This window comes from Dinoponera quadriceps, unplaced genomic scaffold (genome assembly GCF_001313825.1).
Source record: "Dinoponera quadriceps isolate SergipeBrazil2010 unplaced genomic scaffold, ASM131382v1 scaffold2171, whole genome shotgun sequence".
Classification (NCBI taxonomy): Eukaryota; Metazoa; Arthropoda; class Insecta; order Hymenoptera; family Formicidae; genus Dinoponera; species Dinoponera quadriceps.
Window position 1 is genome coordinate 32,695 of NW_014556994.1, and position 21,155 is coordinate 53,849.

Genomic DNA, 21,155 nt, shown 5'->3' on the forward strand with positions numbered 1-21,155 from the left:
CACACACACACACACACACACACACACACACACAAACATATATATGTATATATATATGTATATATATACATATATATATATATATATATACAAATCAATACAAAAATTAAGACTGTAACGTGATATACAATCAATAAAGGAAAAGGTGTAATTATAACATTAATAAATAAGTAAAAGTCGAGCGTTGATGTACAAACGATTAATTTAAATATCTTGATATTTAAATTATTCGTTTGTTAGAATTTAATATATATTGTCGGTCGTTCTTATGCAATTTTTGTCAATTTCTATATAATTTTTATATAATATATTATTAAATTAATTCTAATACTTATATTAATCGCTTGTATATCGGCGCTTGACTCTTACTGTTAATGTTATGGTTACATCTTTTTCATATATATTTATTTATTTATTTATACAACAGGAGATATTTTATATATATATCACTTAATAAAATAAAAATAAATAAAAAATAACATTTTATATATATATCACTTAATAAAATCATGTTTAATTGGATCAATAAAACTGCTACTCGCAAATGGGTGACGAGTAATGCTATCAATTTCGACCATCAAGGTACTCGGGTCTTTCGTGGGCATTATTTGGATACCTGAGTAACTGAATATATGGTTACGTTTTAAATTATGGGCCAAACGTTACAAATTGATATTTCTAACGATATTTATATTTCTAATAATGATATTGATATTTCTAACGATAATAAATAACAAACAAATATACTGCAGACTCGTAATTGTTTATTCGTTACTATTTTTTGATTGCCGGAATATCCGTAAATATGGGTGCCTGAGTATTCGGGTGATGAAATCCTAAATTTAAATAGAGAAGTGCAACTGTGAATTCGATATATCGAAAGCAAAGTAATTTTTTTTTATAATATTTGGAACAAATAATAAGGAAATGAAGGAAGGAAAATGAATAAGGAAGAAAGATTAGGTTGCAAGGAATTAACCTCAATAATTAGTTTAAGTAAAAATTCTTTCCCTACAATGTATAGCTCTTCGTTATAACTCTATGTATCAAGAAATGATCTTATTGAGAGTTATAGTTGTTATATACTAAAAGCATATAACAAAAATATTATAACTTACCGGTACATCAAATGCTCTCAGACTAAGCTCGTCTTGCACACTTTCGTGCTGAAAGTGTTGTTCTATCTTTATTTCTTATTACATGCTGAAGGAAGATAAAACGATGTTTTCAATACGTGCGAACTTAGTCGTGGTAGGCAGAAGAAAATGATGCCTAGATCATATGATGTAGACAGCCAATCAAAATTAACTTTCTCCATTGTGCTTCTCTATTTATATTTCTGGTATTCTATTGGATATTATTCGTGAATGTGTATACTCGTGTATTCGAAGTAATCTTGAAAGACCCGAATATCGAAATATCCGGATACTAACAGCTTTACTAACAAGGTCTATACGGAAATTCACACATCATCAACACATGAACAAGGTGGCACTCAACGTGTTAATCTGTCCTGCGTATCGTGGAATGCTCCTTGAAACAAGTGGACTGATTTATGTGTGTGTATATATAGATATGTATAGTTATGTATACGTTATTTGCGCTGTAAACAAGTATGTATTGCAATTGGTACAGACGTTGGGAAATGTATTTCTGACGATTAGTTCGCTCAGAAATTTGTTGCATAACTGAGATCTCATAAGTAAATACATGGAAGGTGTATTTTATCGATTTTTATGGGCTGTGGATATATCGCGGAGTAGCTAAAATAAGGGACGAAGCTAAATCAACTCTTCAAGAGAAATTCGACAAATTGATTGTGAACGAGTATTTTCGAAAATATGAAATATGGAAAAATATTTATTGTATAAAGCATTTTATCGTTTAAAACATTTTCTTATACATCTCACAATGTCGAAGATATTCGCTCGCAATTAATTTTCTTGAATAACCTTCGAAAAACTGTTTCATCTTTCACACGTGCGAGAAAGCGTATATAAAGAAATACTCTTATTTTTAGTTACTTCACATATTCAGAGTCTACTAAAATCGGTGTGCGACATTTTCATATGTTTTTTCATTAATTATGTGACATACTTAACAAAGGTACAGTTTAGGTACAGTTTTGCAGCATAATTTTCTAGTATTGATTATCTTTTATATTAATGCAATATATATATTTTAGCATTTATGCTATTTTCGCTTGTTATTCTACGTAGTTTAATATATTCATGTCGCAAGATATATTCTTTTCTTCTAGTAATTTCCTGTCTCTAACTAATAGAGTGTAACGATGTTTTTTATTCTCTAATCGAGATGCATACGATACATTTATTCATAACTATCCAATTTTGTTTTCCTAGTAGCGTAACTTTTCTTGTCTCGCTTAAGTATTTCGAGATTGGATATAAAAGTTAGTTTACTCGAGTATTTATACGTCGGAACAAATGAATATTAAGCCATGCCGAGGTATCCGTTTTTATCTCGCAGATATGGTAAAGTATATCGGAATTATTGTACATTGTTCTTTTCATTTTATAACAATTAAAGGATAATGAACAATGAATGGCGTCTGTCGTGCGTTGACAAACAATACATAAACGAATTATACGGACATTTTGCTCTTCTTTGTGCAATATTGTATTATTTACCAATGCATCTGTATCAATATTGCACTTGTAATATGTGGAATTGCAGGATAAGCTGAGGTCATTCAGTGGGCAAAAAAAGAAAAATATTCGCATGTCCCATTTCCTTCTTCCTTCAAACGTTTTACTTGGAAAAGATGGAGTGTGCGAATACTTTTGTTCATTCTGTTACAGATGGAATAGTATGAAAGAATATATAAAACGAGCAAGCCGGAACTAGCAAGCTGCGTATATTATATCAATAACATCGTAACTAGATCACAAATTTTTACCAATTGAATATATGTGATTCACCATATATTGTGAATATAATATCACGATTCGTTTTGACAAATAACATTATCATGAGAACATGAGAGTTCGAGTTTTATAAATCTTTCTTATAGAGAGAATGAAACTCCGAGATTCAAGAGAAGGGGGGAAAGGACTTTTTATATAGCGAACAACTGCCGTGCGCTGATGCGCTTGAAATTAACGCAATGTGTGGCTTTCAGGTATTTTAGCGATTGTATATCACAGTCGTCAGATTATATTCGTAAATTTGAAAGGAGAAAATACCGAGGAGAAAAATGTATAAGATTAAATAAGGAACAGAATCTTAATGTTCCGCAAATCAGACGTTGCCGAGTATTCTTTGATCATTCGCCTTCACACTCGTCACGCCGATCGTAACCGAGTTGTTCCTCTAGCCGCATTATTTCGTCCTCTAATATTTTGTACTTTTAATGTAGGTACCACGTAAAGCATTCTATTTTAAATGCATATGGAAGAAGTTCAGAGACGATTAATCAACATAGTAACGTTAAGATAAGAACCGGAAGAATATAATAAGAGACCGGCAATATGGAGGACAATGAATCGCTCCATGCAGGGTATCACCGTTTCTACATTGTTACAGATATATAGTTCAACGCTAAGAAGTTTAAAGAAGGTAGCTACACTTCTGCTGTGCGTCCTTGCCGAGCACCGAGCCTGTATTGGCGTACACTATTGCGTTCAGAGATTTATAATAAACTCGAATTTGCAAATTCGCCATCGAATTTACGAAATTTCTTTATTTCGCTTCTCTTTTGTTCTCACTAAAATATTTCGTATCTTCACTGTGTGCGGGGTTCAAGCCTACTTCAGCAGCCTCCGCATCAAAGTCTCGACGCATGCACGGGAATATCACGAGATTATCGACGACACGAATCAAACGATGGTTTCGCTTGGAACATTTATATTATGGGCAATGAACTTTAACCGAATTATCTCACGCAGGGCAAGTTATTTCGCTAACCCTCCGGTTACTTCACGGTCGTCGATATCAAAATAAAAAGAAAATTATCGACAGTAAATGTCGATCGTCTGAGGCTTCTTAGCGAACAGTTGAGCGTTCGCTGGGGCATATTTCTGTCCGCGCCCACTGATTGCTCCTACTAACCGAATCGACGTTGCTGTTTCAGCTTTATTGTGGCCTCACAAAGGGCAATACGGATATGACGCGCTGCAACAGCCCGCCGACGATGGTAAAGCGCGCGAGAGGATCTACGTGTGCCCTCATTGCGGCAAGGGCTACACGGTGAAGCGATCCCTTTGGAGGCACCGAAAGTTCGAGTGTGTAAACCCGGCGACGAGGTTCAAGTTCTCTTGCGGGGTGTGCTCGTATGAGAGCCCGTACAAGTGGCGTGTCGAGAATCACAGCAAGAAGCATGATATCCATAATCAGTACTCCCATTAGGCCTCGTGATAATTTAGATTGTGAGCCGGATTTTCGAACTTGTTATTCTCGGGATCGAACGAAATGCTTGATGATCATCGGAACATTCGTTCGAATAGACCAGACTTCGCTAACTCGCGGCTTGCCACATTACGTTTGCAGCTCGTCAGATAATTTTTATGAGCGCATTAGTAGTAATCATTGCATCAGGGATATTGCATTTCTACATTTGCTAGCTAGTAGTTTAAGAATCATCTGGCGGTTTGCAAAAAATAATCTGGTGGGTTAAGAATTGGTCAGGCCTGCTACAGATCGAGAATTGAGTGGAGCAGCAAGCTGAGTTGCGTTAAATAAGTTCTACTTGGTCATTCCTTTCGTGGGATTTTTGAGTTATTTCTGTGTTCTATGTTTAATATTCTATATTCTAGAAATGAAATAAGATTTGTCGGGATGATATAACGAAGCTTTAGTTCAGGGACTGAATACCGACATTATTTCGACTGCGATATTGTGCATATCGTTATTTTATAATAACGGTACGACAACAATTTCGATATAATACAGATATTAGACGCTCAATACCTTTTTATACCGAAATTATAAATACCAGTATATGCAATACTGTAATTGAAATAATTTTGGTATTCAGTCTCTGCTTTAGTTTGACTTCAATATAAAAAGTTGTGAATTAACAAATTTTACCGTTGTCCCTACGATTTGTTAATATTGTAAGTCTGTAAACGTCGATCGAAATATCGTTACATTTGTTAATTTTTGTGCAATCATCGATAGTGATGAGAACAAATGTAATAGTTTATGTAATATGTCTAAAAAATACTCCTTCGTGAGGTCGTACGGTTTTTCATTTACAAAAGGAATTTATCTTCTTTTGTCTAAACTATTCTACTGTGAGGAATTTAAATATTTTTAACATATAGTTCAATAATTATATGTATACATACTTTTAAAAGATATTGAAGGCGAAATATGAACCGAAAATTTCTTTGGAATAATCGATGAATCAATCAGTTTAATCTACTTTTCTTGATTTCTGTTTAATTTCCGAACAGTTGTGGTTTATGTTTCAGCGTAACAAGGACGAAATACATCTTTATAACAAAGCAAAGACGATAAATATACGGATAACGAAGAATTTAAATCGATTAATCGCGCTAATTTAATGGACAATTTTGCAATGTTTACGTATATCTATGTAGAATATATTTATATGTAGTATATATTTATATGCACGCGTCGAGCGAAAAAGCGAATTATGTGGACATCTTGTACTATGAGATCTGAAAAAAGGGAATTTGTCTTCCCCTCATGCGTTATCGTCGAGCTCGTTCACCTTCGCACAATGCTTATATTAACGCGCGTATAATTATCTCAGAAACTTAAAATAAATACAGGTTCACAAATCACGAGCGTTCGTTTCTCCTTTTTCTACCGAGGTGTTTCCTAAGTTTTCTTTACGGCCCTCAGTACTCGAGTTTATTTCACAGCCTTCAAACCTGCACCAAAGTCTTGATTCGCGGAGGACACCGTTGGAGCGACATAGCGGAGGCAGATAAAATCGAGAAGCATCAAGTATTTGATTCACAGGTAGTGGTATTACGCAATGTAGAAATTTTAAGTGATGTTACACGAGATGATTGAATCCAAGATCGATCTGATCGATCTTCCTCGCTGATGTACCATGATATGATTATGTGATGCGAGGTCGAAGCACGTCAGCTTCGTTTCGTTTTCCCTCGATATTATGGTACATTGAAATTAATTTTTCCCGACGTCTGACGAACATTGAAGTCGCCTAGCGAGACTCGTTGACGTCGTCGATACCGAAGTATCGGCAAAGTCGATCCTATCAGAACTCGTCGGATACGCTTACGCCCGTAATCACCGGTTGTTCCTACTAACCGATATGACATTGTTGTTTCAGCTGTTTCGTGGCCTTACAAAGGATATGGATACGACACCGGCGACCCGACGTTGCATCTGGAACGAGTTGATGTCATGGTAGAAGCGCGCGGCAGGGACTACGTGTGCGCGGTCTGCAGCAAAGGATACGCGGTGAAGAGGTCCCTATGGCGACATCAGAAGTTTGAGTGCGTGAATGCAAAGCCGAAGCTTAAATGCGACGTGTGCTCGTACAGGAGCCCGCACAAGTGGTGCGTCGAGAGGCACAGGAAGAAGCATCACGGCAGCTTCCGCAATCCGGCTGGCTATGGCTCGTGAAGTATCACGAGCATTACTCCCGCGATTGCGCGGCTGGGCGTGCTGAGTCGTATTAAATAAATTCTGGCTGGTCGTTAGTATCCTTTTCGATGCAACCCTGCGCATTTAATTCCTGACAGTGCTCTGTCTTCTAGACATAAAGTAAGATTTTTTTATGATGTCATTAAGTATATTAAATTGCTGGCTTCGATATAAGCCCGAGGTAGTGAATTTTATATTCGGCCGTGCGCCTTGGTTGAAAAACGATTTAGACACGACGAAGTCGGGAGTGCAGCGAACTGCGATCTTGTCCAGTGCCCTGTAAATCAAGGCCCGATAGGACCCGATGCGGCCCTAGATACATTAACAAATATAATTTAGTCTTATCTATATCCGTTTTGGTAAAGTCAGACCCGAATATGGCCTAGACCAGTTTCGTGTTAATAAAACGATCCGGGCCAGATTCGGGTCTAACTTTGCCAAAGCAGATAGGATTAGGTTATGAGAGGTCGAGGTAAGTTGGCCCTGATGAATTATTTCTGCTACTATCTGGCAGATTACAGAATCAAGCAAGTAAGGATTTCATAACTATCTTTGACATGTTTGAAAGCTCTGCTTGCTCAATTCTGTAACTTATTAGAAAATAGGAGAAATAATCGATTAGCCAACTTACCCCTTTAGTCCTTTGTTTATATTTGATAATTCATTGAGCCTTGATATGCAGGGCTCTGACATCATCGTTTAAACCGCTTTGCATTCAACTGTACTGTATGTGGCCAATCACAAGGTTGGAATGCCTTGTTTTTACGATGAGTTTCGCAACGCATTTCATATCCAATAGAAAAATGTGTTTCCTGCGAATTGCCAAAAAACAAATTCTCCTATTAGACATGGAATGCGATTCGAAACTTATAAGAAAAAGGTGTTGCTATTTTCTCTTTCTCTTGTGACTGATTACACATGATATCGTCTTGAGTTCTTAATTATTGAACGTCATCATTTTTTTTTTATTTTTATGCAATTATCTGTGGTAAAAGCATGTAAGGATTTGTATTTATTTCACGTAAATGTATGCGTGTGTGATTGATTTGAAAATTTATTTCTCGTATTGTTATCGTTCGTACGCATACTTATAAGTAATTTTATTTTGCAAAATATGCGTCGTATAATTATTTTTTTTTACTCATGAACATTTTTATTGTTATTTCGTTGGAAACTTCGCCATGAAACTTTTATACGTGTGTCGAATAATGTTATATAAAATAATGATTGTAAAATATGTTAAAAACTAAATAAATTGAAGGCTTATAACAGAGACGCTAAGTCCATCGTTACTCTGTTTCTTCGATTTCAGTTTAATTTCCGAACTCTTTATTTCCAACGTGACAAGGGCGAGGCTCGTCTTTACGCGAGAAAATACGCGGATAATAGTTGGAATATAAAATGAAAACTGACTGTATATTGATTTAATTGACAATTTTATAATATTCACTCGGCAGGCTACAACATCGACGGTCGACACAGTGACACTGATATCGATAATTAAAAGTACATGCGTTTAGCGACACGCTTGTTTGCGTGACGAGATATTAAAGAAGATACACTGTTCATTGAACGTTTATTTATATTATTCTTTCAGGAAAGTCAGAAGAAACGTTTTTATTCTTTGAAATATGTTTGTTCGTTAGAGCACGACCTTAACTTCATTATCGAGGAAAAATGTGAGAACACGAAATACGAGGAAGGGGAATCAGTTGATAGATTTATCTAGACGAGAAAGAGAGAACTTTTCCCGTTTGTTTCTTGGATTTTAAGCGTTAAGTTTCGTGGTAATTCCTGATCTTAGATACCGACAAGCGAATTTACACCCTTGTATATATTACTTTAGTTAATGAGTGCTTTAATAGAAATATGTTTGGCAGCTTGGTGAATTGACTTCTAATCCTTCTGATCCCAAATCAGAACTCCTTTTCTAGAACTCATAGAGTAGTGGTCTTTGTGTGAATTATTTGCGAAGTTTTTCCAAGCTTTCGTTGATTTTAGGATGGCTTTTGAATTCCGAGGGATGCACCAGGCTTTCGAAAAGAAAAGAAAAAATAAAGACTAAAGGACGATTTTCCAGTCTCCCTGCGGCGCAAGAGATATCCATTTGAGATTATCCATTGGAATCCGAAGTTTGATTTATGAGACCTCTTTCGAACTATCCGCAACACAAGCGCGGAGGTAGTTCTGTGATGCGCGACAATTCGTGGGGAACGCTCTGTGACGTTTCATAGTGTAGATAAGGCAAGAAAATTCCAATGCTCGTTCGCTCGAGAAAAACATCTGACGTGCACGCAGTGCTAGTATATAAAAAAAATATATATGAAATTACTATAAATTATTATAATCTGTGCAAATTTCACACCCTTCAACTTCCGCTCAATCTGCGAACGTGTAATTTTCCGCGATCATTGACATGTGCGACGTTTCAATCATTCGAATTTTCTTCACCTCATCGAATCCCAACTGAAAAAAGGATCGAGTTTACACGAAAGCTTGAGAGAGAAGCAAGCAATGTATCTCATAAATCGGACTGACCGCTCCTTCTCTCTCTCTCTCTCTCTCTGTCCTAAATACACGCGAGTGCTTCTTGACCGCGGCTCTGTCCCGACGCCGTTGTTTGTGGAATCCCTTTGCGAGGTTTCCGCGACAGCGCGACCGACCTCCGCGCGGCTCAACTAACTAACGTGGTTCCTCTGTTTCCAGCTTACCGGAAGATGTACATGGGCGATCAAGTCCTCGGCTACACTTGCACCATGTGCAGCAAGTTCTACAAGATGTGGAGTAACTATTTGAAGCACAAGTGCGAGCCGCCACAGTTCAAGTGCCCGCTCTGTCCGTTCGCCGCCTTCAAGGCTTTCATCCTGCACGCCCATCAGGCCGAACAGCATTTCAAGGTCACCTCGCCGAACACGTAAACCCACCGGCACACGAACCGGCGAGCTGGATTCAGAGGGAGAGAAGAACTATCGAATTGCCTTAGTCGTCGTTACGATTCCTCGTGGTTATCGTCGGGGCGAGCTCCCGATCGGAGTCCACAGCACCGATTGACGGCACGGGAAGATCCGTCAAGCGACTCATTTTGAACTCTCGACGACCACTTCTCCGAATAGTCCCGGTTAGGACCCCCCCCCCCCCCCNATAAGAAGAAATCCTCTCCGAAAACTATATTTTTCGTAAACTTTCACAAACTCGCCGCAAGGGTGATGAGGTAGTTTTCGAGTCGTTATTGTAGGATAACTCGACGAATCGCGCGTTAGTAATAATCTATGATCGGGTGTATTCGTGTCACCAAGAGGAGAAAAAAAGAAAATAAAGCAGCAGAAAGAGAAAATGATCAGATCTCGCTGGTGGACTGCGTGCGGACGAGCCCAGAGCCGACGAGAGCGGCGGGAAACGAATCGCTATTTAGTAGTGTGTCCCAATTTCTCCATAACGATTTGTTGTTGCGATCACGTAAGTATAAAATAATAATAACCGGCAATTGTGCGAGACAGTATAATGTGCGAACGTTCCTATTTCAATTTAACAAAAGCCGCGTAGCCTGATTTACCGTCGACTGTAAAGGTGTAAAAGACTGAGCGACAATAATAAAACTTATAAGAATGCGTTGTCTCATTCACATCTCGCGCTTCTAAATACAACGTGAATACTCGTGTCGCGCGCGCTTTCCCTCGTGGTCGACGAGGGACGGTGCGACCGCGGGAAATTGTTCATCTCGCTGCAGGATGCCAAGCGTCGAAAAACGAAACAAAACGTATAGTGTAAACGAATATGTCTTGTCCACCGAGGATCAGTGCTTGGGATCTGACGGTAAACATCGTCGCCAATGCTATATACATATATGCACTGTCGATTCTCATCGCATATATCAATCTCGAAATTTGATCCTGGCATGTCATGCCGGCCAGCTTGTGCGAACATGTTTATAAGGATAAACCGCATAATCCGTAGTATTTATAAATGCATGTATTTTCGTAATACTAACAATAAAGTGTCAGAAAAGTATTAGAGGCGAACACGAGAGTCTCATTTACGACGAGGGCTGACGAGATGCTTCACGTATGACGATCGTATTCCCCCGATCATCATTGAATCCCGAATCGAAGAGCTTCGCCTAATTATAAAAAAAAAAACAGAGAAAAGAAAGCAAAGGTTACTTAATTAGAAAAAAAGAATACGACTTTCCTTTATTCCGAAATTTAACAGCCAGATTTTAAGAAAAAAACAATTTATATATTTTTTTCTCATGAGATGCGTATGTGTGTGTGTGTGTGTGTCGTCACGAATGTTGATTTTCGGTGACACGAAGCTCCGTTTTACCCGTCGGTGCGTTTTTCTTTCCAGAATGACCTGTGTCATCCTCTATTCGTCTCTAAATGTAAATCCTCGTGGGATTCTTCCGACCGTAACTAACGATCGATCAAATGTGTTCTCTGTTCTAGACCGTGCGAAGGATTCGGCAGGGCAGCACGACTCGAACGAACTAACTGGTATGACGAACAACAACGGTCGGACGCGCAATGCTAATGTGCCGATACTTGTGCGGTGGGAGATGGCATGAGAGCATTGTTGACCGTCGCGATGCACGCGACCGAGGTGGCTTCTTATTCAAAGTCGCACTTTTCTTTCCGTTTCAGGTTTTCATGTGTGCTGTGAGTGCAAGAAGACGTACAGGTCGCGGATGGCGTTAAATCGACACGTGCGGGAGGAGTGCGGCAGGATTTTGTACACCTGCCCGTTCTGTCACAACATCATGCCGATGAAGTTCAATCTGTTGAATCACCTCAAGAAGGAGCACGGTTGCGTCACTAAGATTTAATCTCAGGGGAAAAGAAGCGGTCACCGACTGACTCGGATCGAAATTCCCTTTTCGAAAGAGCAAGGAAACTCCGTTACCTAATTTCACGTCGTAATCGGTGTCGCGGATTGGATTATGATTCAGTTACAGACCTGTTTCCAAAATGTTCCGAGAACTTTTTTTGTGTCACTTGTATACATGCACTGAAAAAAAAAAGTTATATTCAAGTAAATATTTGCCAAGGAGTATTGGAATAGTTATTTATTTGAATTAAATAAATATTACTTCAATATACACACTGAAAGAAAAAAGTGCTACACACATTCATGTAATATTTATTTAATCCAAGCAAAAAAATTACTCCAAATATCTCTTAGTAAATGTTTATTTGAATATAGTATATCTTCTTTTAGTGTAAAGAAAAGACATATGTTATTGCATCAGCAGAATTGGTCATAATTGTAGTGTCACAATTGCAGTGAATCTTCTTGATTGAATAGCGATATAATTAAATTTGATGTTCGAATTATCAAAACAATACGTAATGTATAAGTTTTACTAATATTTTTCTTTTATTGAATCGGAAAGATTTACTTTAATTATGTGGCGTCGTTGACCAATTCTATTGATACAACAGAGCATTTTTCTTCGTATAGACCCCGAGATTCTTGTGGCAAGTTTTCTTTGCAATGGAAATAATCGCTCTGCCGGACAGATTGCATATCAATTGTTATAACTAACACGTTCGTTGCTATTTGAATCGGAGGATTATTAATATTATGTCATTTAATGTAAATTTAACTTTGCTTATACTGCAATTATAACAAGAAAGTTTTCAAGTTTAACCGATCGTTGTGAGACGTGACACACTCATTTACAACGCAACGTTGTAAAACTAATGAAGGATTATATCTGATAGAAAATTTTTTTGCGGTTGGTTATTTTAAAAGAAGGTTATTTTGAGATTGGTTATTTTGAGAAGTCTCGGATATTAAAAATTTCAAACTTTATGTTGATCGCTTGAAAAATTCATGAAGCGTTATGTCCCTATTGGTACTTTGTTACCTCTAACTTTCTTATCTAAATTAAATTTGTTATTAACTTTAATATGTAATACTAGTGTTCTTATGCAGGAGTCCCGAAATTATCGCACAATATTTTAACAGCATATTTCAAAACTTAATATTATCGCACAATATTTTAATAGCATATCTCAAAACTTAATTAAAGAATATTCGTTTTTGGAGACCAAAGTTGATCTCCCTTTTCGATCGTGAGTGGTAGGATCCAAGCGTGTGAAATCAATTCGAATATTATTAACTCAATCAAGTCTACAAGCAAAAAATTATTGCGATATTTTTTCGGTCTCTTTGACTGCAATTAAGCTCTGCGATGAGCCATTAAAATATAATTTATTAAAATATACTTTCAAGACTGATATTATCCCAATATTGCTTGCTTACATAAAAAAAATTTATATATAATTCCAGTAAAAATATTTTTATTATTCAAAAATAATTTTTACGAATAAAAAGCAAAAGATATTGGATAGAAAGAGCGATATTTTCAAATTGATATAGTTCTTAGTACAAGAATATAATATTTTTAACGGAACTATATAGAATTTCTTTATGTAAATAATTTTTATCTTTATATAATATTATATATTCTTGTTCATATATGAGAATATGAGTCTTAAAATTGATACTAATTTTTTTCCGTGGAATAATACAAAAATTAAAAATCGAAAATCTACGATTGCAAAATCTATCAATTATTATGCACGAGCAAAATATAATTGTAAACATATTTGAAATTTCTCACTCTTCAACGAATGTAATTGTGATGTGTAAACAATTGAGAAAAGTTTAATCTTAGGTCTGTTTTTTTTCAAAACACTTCCTGCACTAGTGCACACCAGTGCAAGGAGTTTACACTAAAGCGTTCTTTTTATTGAGAATGACGTCATCATGACTTCATCAACGCTGTTCGTTTTCGCAGCGCAACAGCATGTAGTGCAAGCAGTTCAGTAAACTATTGCACTGAGTCAGGAGATAGTGTGGTCAGTGCAGTGCATGAAAGTGTAACTTGGAAGTGCACGTAAGCGTAACGGAAATTTATATGAAAAATCTCTATCAGGTATGTGGCTTGCATTATATTGAAATGTGTGAAACATCTTCTTTATTCCATTTTCAAAAATGGTTAATATTATACCATCACACACACATACACAGCAGTAATGTCCAAACATGCCACAAGGATGAATTTATGATGTCAAGATATCTTTATGATTTTATATTTATATTTATTTTATATTTAGTCATTTATTTAACATGTTGACGCCGGCACCGATATTCAGGGTTTTCTCTGTGAGGCGGCGCCCGAATGCATGGTCTGCTTCGTGGAACAGCGTAGCGTCAGATTACACTATTCAACACGATTTTTGCGCGGTAATACCCACTAGGTGATTCTTATAGATCTCGATGAGCTAAAAACGAATCTGAAATCAGTTTTTGAGAAAATCGATTTTGAAAAAAATCGCAATTTTTCAACTTTGACTTTAATTTATAACAAAACTACAAAAGCTATACGATTCCTGTTGGATTCAATGAATTCCGTGGACTGCATAAAAAATTGTATAAAAAAATTAAATAATTATGTTAAGTTTATAATATTGAATTGTTATATTTTTACTATTGAATGTTTGTTTATAATGTTGAGATAAAATAACACACTATTTTGTGAAATACAAGTGTGACCCACCGTGATGCACGCCGCCTCACGGGACAGGCACGTGTGACCCACCGTGATGCACGCCGCCTCACGGAACCGACACGTGTGACTCACCGGTGATGCACACCGCCTCACGGAACAGACACGTGTGATCCACCAGTGATGCACGCCGGCGTCAACGTGTTAAATTTATGATCGGTAGGGTATATAATATTATAAACTATTAATAAATTTGCTATATTTAGTTGTACATTACATTCATCGTTTTCATCTACAATGGGTTGTAATAGTGGTTGTATTACAACAAAATCCTCTCGTCAGAAGAATCAAATAATGCCATGTGATGCTGCATGTTGTTTACTACACTCTGGCGTTTCAGCGGTGCAGCGAAAACGAACAGACCTCTTCATTGCACTTTTGCACTGAACTGAACTATTCTCTACTAGTCTTTTCCAGTGCGGTTTTTCAGTTCAGTTCAGTGCAGTTCTAGTGTAGTTTTAGTGTAGCGAAAAATAACAGACCTCTTATTTTCGCGACGTATATTTTCTAGCTATTCATAGAATAGATAGAATTATATTCTTGGCGGGACATTCTACATATCAAATTAAAAACTAGAGCTCGTGAAGATTATAAAATCGCTTTTTTCAATCTCTTCTTAAGAAATAATGAGCTAGATGAGAAAAAATGTTGCGTTATCGTGTTTCGTAATATTTCATTTAAACTACTTATTTCACAATATTGAATTTAGCTTAATAAAGGATATCTTTCTATTTGCGTGTGCGACGTATAAGAAATTTCGGAAATTAATAGCTACGACGATTGCAAAAGTTGCCAACGCGAGAAAATTGATTGCGAATTTTGCGCTTTGTGATGCATTTCTGATGCATATTATTCACTGCCTGAAATTATTAGAGAATCACCGAATGTGTAGTTCCTTTGAATAATTATATGACCTGAATCAAATAAAAAAAAATAGCTAAAATATGTTTTAAAAATGTTTTTACATGTGAAAATTATATGTTATATATTAAGATGAAATATTGAATATATTTCAAATATTTATTACAGGTACCCGAAAAAAGTGATCTTTTGTTTTGAGCAAAACATTTCATTAGATGATACGTACATGCAGCAAAAGCCTATATGAGAAAATCTACAAATCGCATTGATTCGAATAAATTTTATAAAAATTCATCACCATTCATATTTTCTATTTGTCGCTATCAGATTGTGCATGTTTTTTATTCACTAAAATCACGGAACTCCGAGTTAGCTACGTTTCGTTTTCAATTTTGAAACAGAAAGATATAATTTTGCAGACTGGAGTTACAGGCTCAGTTTAATAAACAGTTGTGCGTGGATAAAGTAAGTTAGTCCTTTGCGATCGTAAATTGAGAATTTTTATTTCGACAAGTATATTTTAGCTTTGGACCACAAAAGATTAAATGAATGAATATAGGTCATTTGTAAAATTATTTTCGAGCCGACTCTGTTTGGTTCTAATCTAACCGGTACTGCGTCCGCTATCATTAGAACTGCAACTGTCTTTCCGGAGTGGCTGCATAAACCTCTTTAAATCTGAAACAGAAAATTTTTCTCATTAGTCATAACGATAGAGAGATCGCTCGGTTTCAATAATTCGAGAATAAGGAGGTATTCGGTGCGGATCGAATATCAGATGTACGAAATTCGACGTATATTTCCCTTGTAAGTCTAATAAAAATGTAATGTAACCACCCTTTCAATTTCAGGATGTTCTTGTTGCTCACAACGATCTAGGCACGATGATTGCGTTCGCGGAGTGTCGTAATTCTTATATACGTTCTATAATAAAAAAAAGAAAAATCGGAGTAGGCATGACATTGCTCGATATCAACCTCTAATAACGTATTTAATTCTAATCGCTGTCAGTACTAAAATCTGTAGTATATGTAATATAAATTATAGATTTCATTGGGCTTGTTTTTGAATTAGTGCTGCACTGAAATTTTGCTCTTTTTCCAATATTTTTCTGAAACGATAAGTCTTATACTTGCTTTACTTTAAGGTAAAAAATGTAACTTAGTTCAGCTGAAAAGAATAGATCTATAATACTGGTAACGATTATAATAAAACACTATCAGATTACGTTTACATGACAATACTAATCCGCTCCCCAGGGTCCGTTCGGGAAACGAACTATTAACGTTAAAGTATCATTCTATCCTTATTTATATCTAATGAGCGATAAAGACAGAATGATTTTTTAATGTTGATAACTCGTTATCCGAACGTCCTAAATCGGATTGTCGTGTAAACTTAGTCTATGACTACATTGACAATATTTATACGGCAATCTTTTAATAACAACCGTAATTAGTGAGTTTTTGCATCTGATTGAGGGGTATCATATTCTTTTAGAAATATACTTTAATTAAATGCAAGAGCTCACTAATTACGATTGTTATTAAATCGGAGTAACGTTGCTATATAAATGTAGTTTAAAGCTATTATGATGTCGAGCGCGTCGTAACAATTGTTTGTATATGTGCTGTTATTTCGAAGATTATGGGACTTTTGGCGCATCAAGTCATACTACAGAACACTTTTACATCATTTATTTCATTATTTAACATACCTTGTTTTATAATATTAATATTACACGCTATATTATAAAATTTAACAATTTATTACACACTATATTATAAAATTTAACAATTTAATACATGTTCCGATATCGATTTATCACAACCTTTTATATTGTAAAACTATTGATTATTAAGATATTAAGTTCACGAATTACTAAAGTTATGGAGGATTAAAGGTGAGTGAAGTGCAGGGAACCTGCGAATCTTCGAAGTGAATCTGTTCGGTTCGAACCGTATCAGGGTCTGCTTCTGGTCAGCATCCGTATTCGCAGGATTTGTACTCTCTGAATTACATCCGTTGTCAACTCTGCTAAGTCCGAAAGGAGAAATAGAAATTTTAATTTATTAATTACTGAGTGATAGGTTGATTATCTGGTCTAAACGGATTAGGAATATGGAAGTTCCTGCTGTATTTCTGTTGGAGTTAATGAAAAGCGATTGTTATCTTGGAAGTTTCATGTTGTTGCCGTTGTTTTCGATGACTTCAATATACTGATCGTAACGCGAGTATCATCAATTTTTGACGTTAATTCCAATTAATTAGAAAAAAGTCGAAAATAAAGGATAGAGTTTTCGGACGACTTTACATCTGCGACCAAAAATGTCTACATATGATCCTGTGCTGGCTCAAGCGCGCCGAAAGATTTTCGATTTTCGATATAACAATACATGTAGGTTTGCTATATGCTTGTGCGTAAAAGATTGAATGAAGATATGTGCAATATTTTAATGAAATATATTTCGGACTTATGGTCGGAAATCTTAATATAAAAATATTAAGGTTGATGTTTTTACACGACACTTTTTGATTTAAGCTTTAGCATGCGTTATTGAAATAGTGTACAATAATTTTGGGACATTCAGTGTAATTGTATAGGTGATAGTATTGTAAAATAATCTTTTTTATAAAGACGTGTATAAATGCAACGGGTATTGTTTTTAAAAAATATCGAGTGTTGATATATGTAATTGATTTTTATGTAACATATATAGTTTTTATATAATTTTGTTACATATCTACGAAAGTTAATTTCTGTAAACTTATCAACGACTTTGATATTGTTTAACGTTTAATTTAATTTATTGTATATAATATGAGTCTTAACAAATAGGAAAGATACTATTATATTTATTTTTATAGATTATTGGATTACGGATCTGATCGTCATCGATGTTGTGCGACCAAGGCGATGTGCGCGCTTTATAAAATTCCGTATCTATTTTCCGCATCTTCGTCTTCAGAGATTGGGCATTAAACCAAATGATACTTGAGGCGATGCTCGAGAAGAACTTTGCACAACTGAAAGTTACAAAAATAAATGCAATTACGCAATGAAGTGTTCGTTAATTTCTTCGAAGAACACTATGACGCGAAATCCTTTACACTTACAAGTGATACTAAATTATGAATTAAGTTACGAGAAAATAAAATTAATCGTCTCTGCAGAAATATACATAGAGATGTGCTAAGATATAGCAATCATGTGCGATACTCTTGCCACGATGTAATGATAAGGAAACACTAATGATTGCATGAGAGTTCGGTTCATTGCAATTTTATATTTTGCTTTTTTCTTTGTTACGCGCTTATTCTGTCTTCGTCCTTAACAATTACATAACCCAATCTACGCCGATAGCGGCTATACCTGTGTATACGAGAAGAACACATAGAAGATACGCGTATGAAAAAAAAAAAATATATATATATATATGTGTATATATATATATATATATATATATATATATATATATCGAAGGTGTGTAGATCTTCGCTTTCCGTGCGTGCTCTTCTTCATTGCGATGCGCTCTCTTAAGATATTCGATTAACATGCTCGATTAACAGTGGCTGCATCGGTTGTTGATATTCGACCTTTCGAGCGCGTAATCTGAAATCTCTCTCTGAACAAAATTGAAGCTGGAAACATTTTGATACAGAAACCATTTGAAAATTAATAGACCGAAGTCAGTCTTGTCTATGACCGAAGTCAGTCTTGTCTATGATCGCGATTTCACGTTGTGTTCGTTAATTACTAATTTTTAGTGATGTCGTGTTAAATGTCGAAGGAAACTCAAGTGCTCAGTCAGCCATTTCTAACCCAACGTTTTTCTCTTTTCAACATACTTGGAAAACTTCCGGATGTTCCTTCCAAACCGCCCCTAACTGTGACGAATGTCCGTTCGGAAGAACTATAACTGACAGTTCCCATACAAATCTCTGCAGATATAACGGGAAAGGAAAAAAACACTTTGACGAATACCAATGACCACCGATGAAACCAACAATCGAGCCCAATGATTCGTATTAACCGCATACGTGTGATTTTTCTTTGCAGGTTGTCTGCTTGGAAATCTGGTGCACACCTGCAAGACCTGCGGGAACGTGTACATGTATTACAGTTCGTTGACGAGACATATGAGGGAGGAGTGCGGACAAGCGCCGAAATATCAGTGCCTGTATTGCCCAAAGAGGACTAAGTTACGCTGCAATCTGCTGAAGCACATGCGAAAAAAGCACGGCTGAGAACACCGGATGTGGTCGAGATCGGTGGTGGCGGAACTGCGACCGCGAACGAGATTAAAGACAAATTCTAAACGCACGACGATTTTTCCACGACTATTTTTCCACGTGACTCTTCGCCGAGCGTATTACAAAAAAGAAATGCGGAGGAAAGAAAGGAAGAAGAAGAGGGAAAAGGAAACGCGCCGGTTCCATCGAAGTGTCGCGTTTAATTAACGGATCTTCGATGGGCGCACGCGCGCATCTCATAACGATTCCTCAGCAGCCGCATTCTCTTCGCGAGGCTGTAAAATAGTGTAAATGCCGGCGCGATTACATGCACGTGAACGTGTCTCTTCGCTCCAAGTAAATAAATATTTAGAGTCCGGCGTAAACCCGGCATACAACATCGTCTTTCGGTAATCTCTATTTTCGTTTCAGTTTTGTTTTGTTTAATCGAAATGTCAAACGAAGCTCGAGAAGGGAGTATTGTTGACTAGGTTGACAATTCGATCGATATCTTTAATTTCGCGTGTTAGTGTTATGATGTAACATCTTCCTTATAAACCGATGATATACTTCTTTCATTTTACGTGAGATACCATACATTTTCGATACATAGCGAAGTTCACAAGCGAGAAATTGGATATAACGATAATATTTTTCTTATCGTCATGTAAAATTATTATTTTCTTTTCCATTGTTTATTATTTTCAACGCGTCTGGAAGGCGGAAATAACGCATATACACGCAACAATAAATCTGCTGCTCTGACGCAGCCAGTACATCTCACGAGTCCTTTTAACTTGCACTGTTTGTGCCATTTAAACTTCGTGGTGCGACTATGTTCCATGTAATTCTGAAGGTCCAGTATTTTGTTTTCGACTTCGCAGAGGGAGATTAATTGGTCGCTCTTTGACACAACAGCTATGAAGGCGTCAAGATCGCGTGATCTCGCATGCGTCAGGATTAGCTGCAGCTTGAAAATATGTTCGTATAAAAAAATTAATAGAATTTTAATAGCTATATATGCGCTCCACGATTGACAGATCGTTGACATCTTCCGTACGAAAAGAAGATAATGTTATATACACGGGGGGAGAGGGGGGGGTCACGATCGTGAGATTAGAGAAAGTGACGATCGATGTTCCTTGTATGCACTGATCACAAATTGTTGACGGGACATTTGTTGCTTTCTTTTTCAGGAAGCAATATTTGCCTGGCTTGCTTGAAGTCGTACAAATGGCGGAAGTCGTTGCACCGACACGTGCGCGAGAGTCCGGAGTGCTGGCCGGTCCTGCTCACTTCCGGCGACGGCGAATTCATTCGACAGATCCAGTATAAGATACAGTTGTACAACTCGAAGAACTGATGGTGGGCCGAGGGCGACGTAGCGCGGTCGCCGAAGAAGAGCGTTTTTTGAACGTTTTGCGCGAGACTTCTTTCTCTCTCTTTCTCTCTCTCTCTCTCTCTTTCTCTCTCTCTCTCTCTCTCTCTCTGTCTTTGTTGTTATTTGGAATATTTTTTTATAAAAATAAATGCTAATATATATTCTGATACAATGTGTGTGTGTGTGTGTATGTGTGCTATTGCTTTGTCTTACACTCGTTAGCGGCACTATCTGGCACAGACAGCGGCCGTTGGCGATTAATGAGTATTAATAAAACGTAAGATCCCGGATTTTCTCGAGTCTCACTCTGATCCGAATCATGTATTCTCGACATATTTTTCTCTCTCTCTCTCTCTCTCTCTTTCTCTCGTTTCCGACACATGATCGATGTACGACGAAGTGCATCTGCACCCGTCGTCTGCAAACGTAGTGATCGTATTCCCCGATTTCCTTCCTCCATGAATGAAATGTCTCTCTTTCTCGGCAAGATGGGTACTAATT

General features: G+C 36.7%; 1 protein-coding gene across 1 annotated transcript; it reads left to right on the forward strand.

The window, feature by feature from the left end:
• Nucleotides 1-9,323: 9,323 nt before the first annotated feature.
• On the forward strand, nucleotides 9,324-11,612 carry LOC106748545 (zinc finger Y-chromosomal protein 2-like). Its single transcript, XM_014627203.1, has 3 exons — nucleotides 9,324-9,520; nucleotides 10,954-11,099; nucleotides 11,247-11,612. The coding sequence occupies exons 1-3, from the start codon at nucleotides 9,324-9,326 to the stop codon at nucleotides 11,426-11,428; spliced, it is 525 nt and encodes a 174-aa protein (XP_014482689.1). The 3' UTR covers nucleotides 11,429-11,612.
• The last annotated feature ends 9,543 nt before the right edge of the window (nucleotides 11,613-21,155 follow it).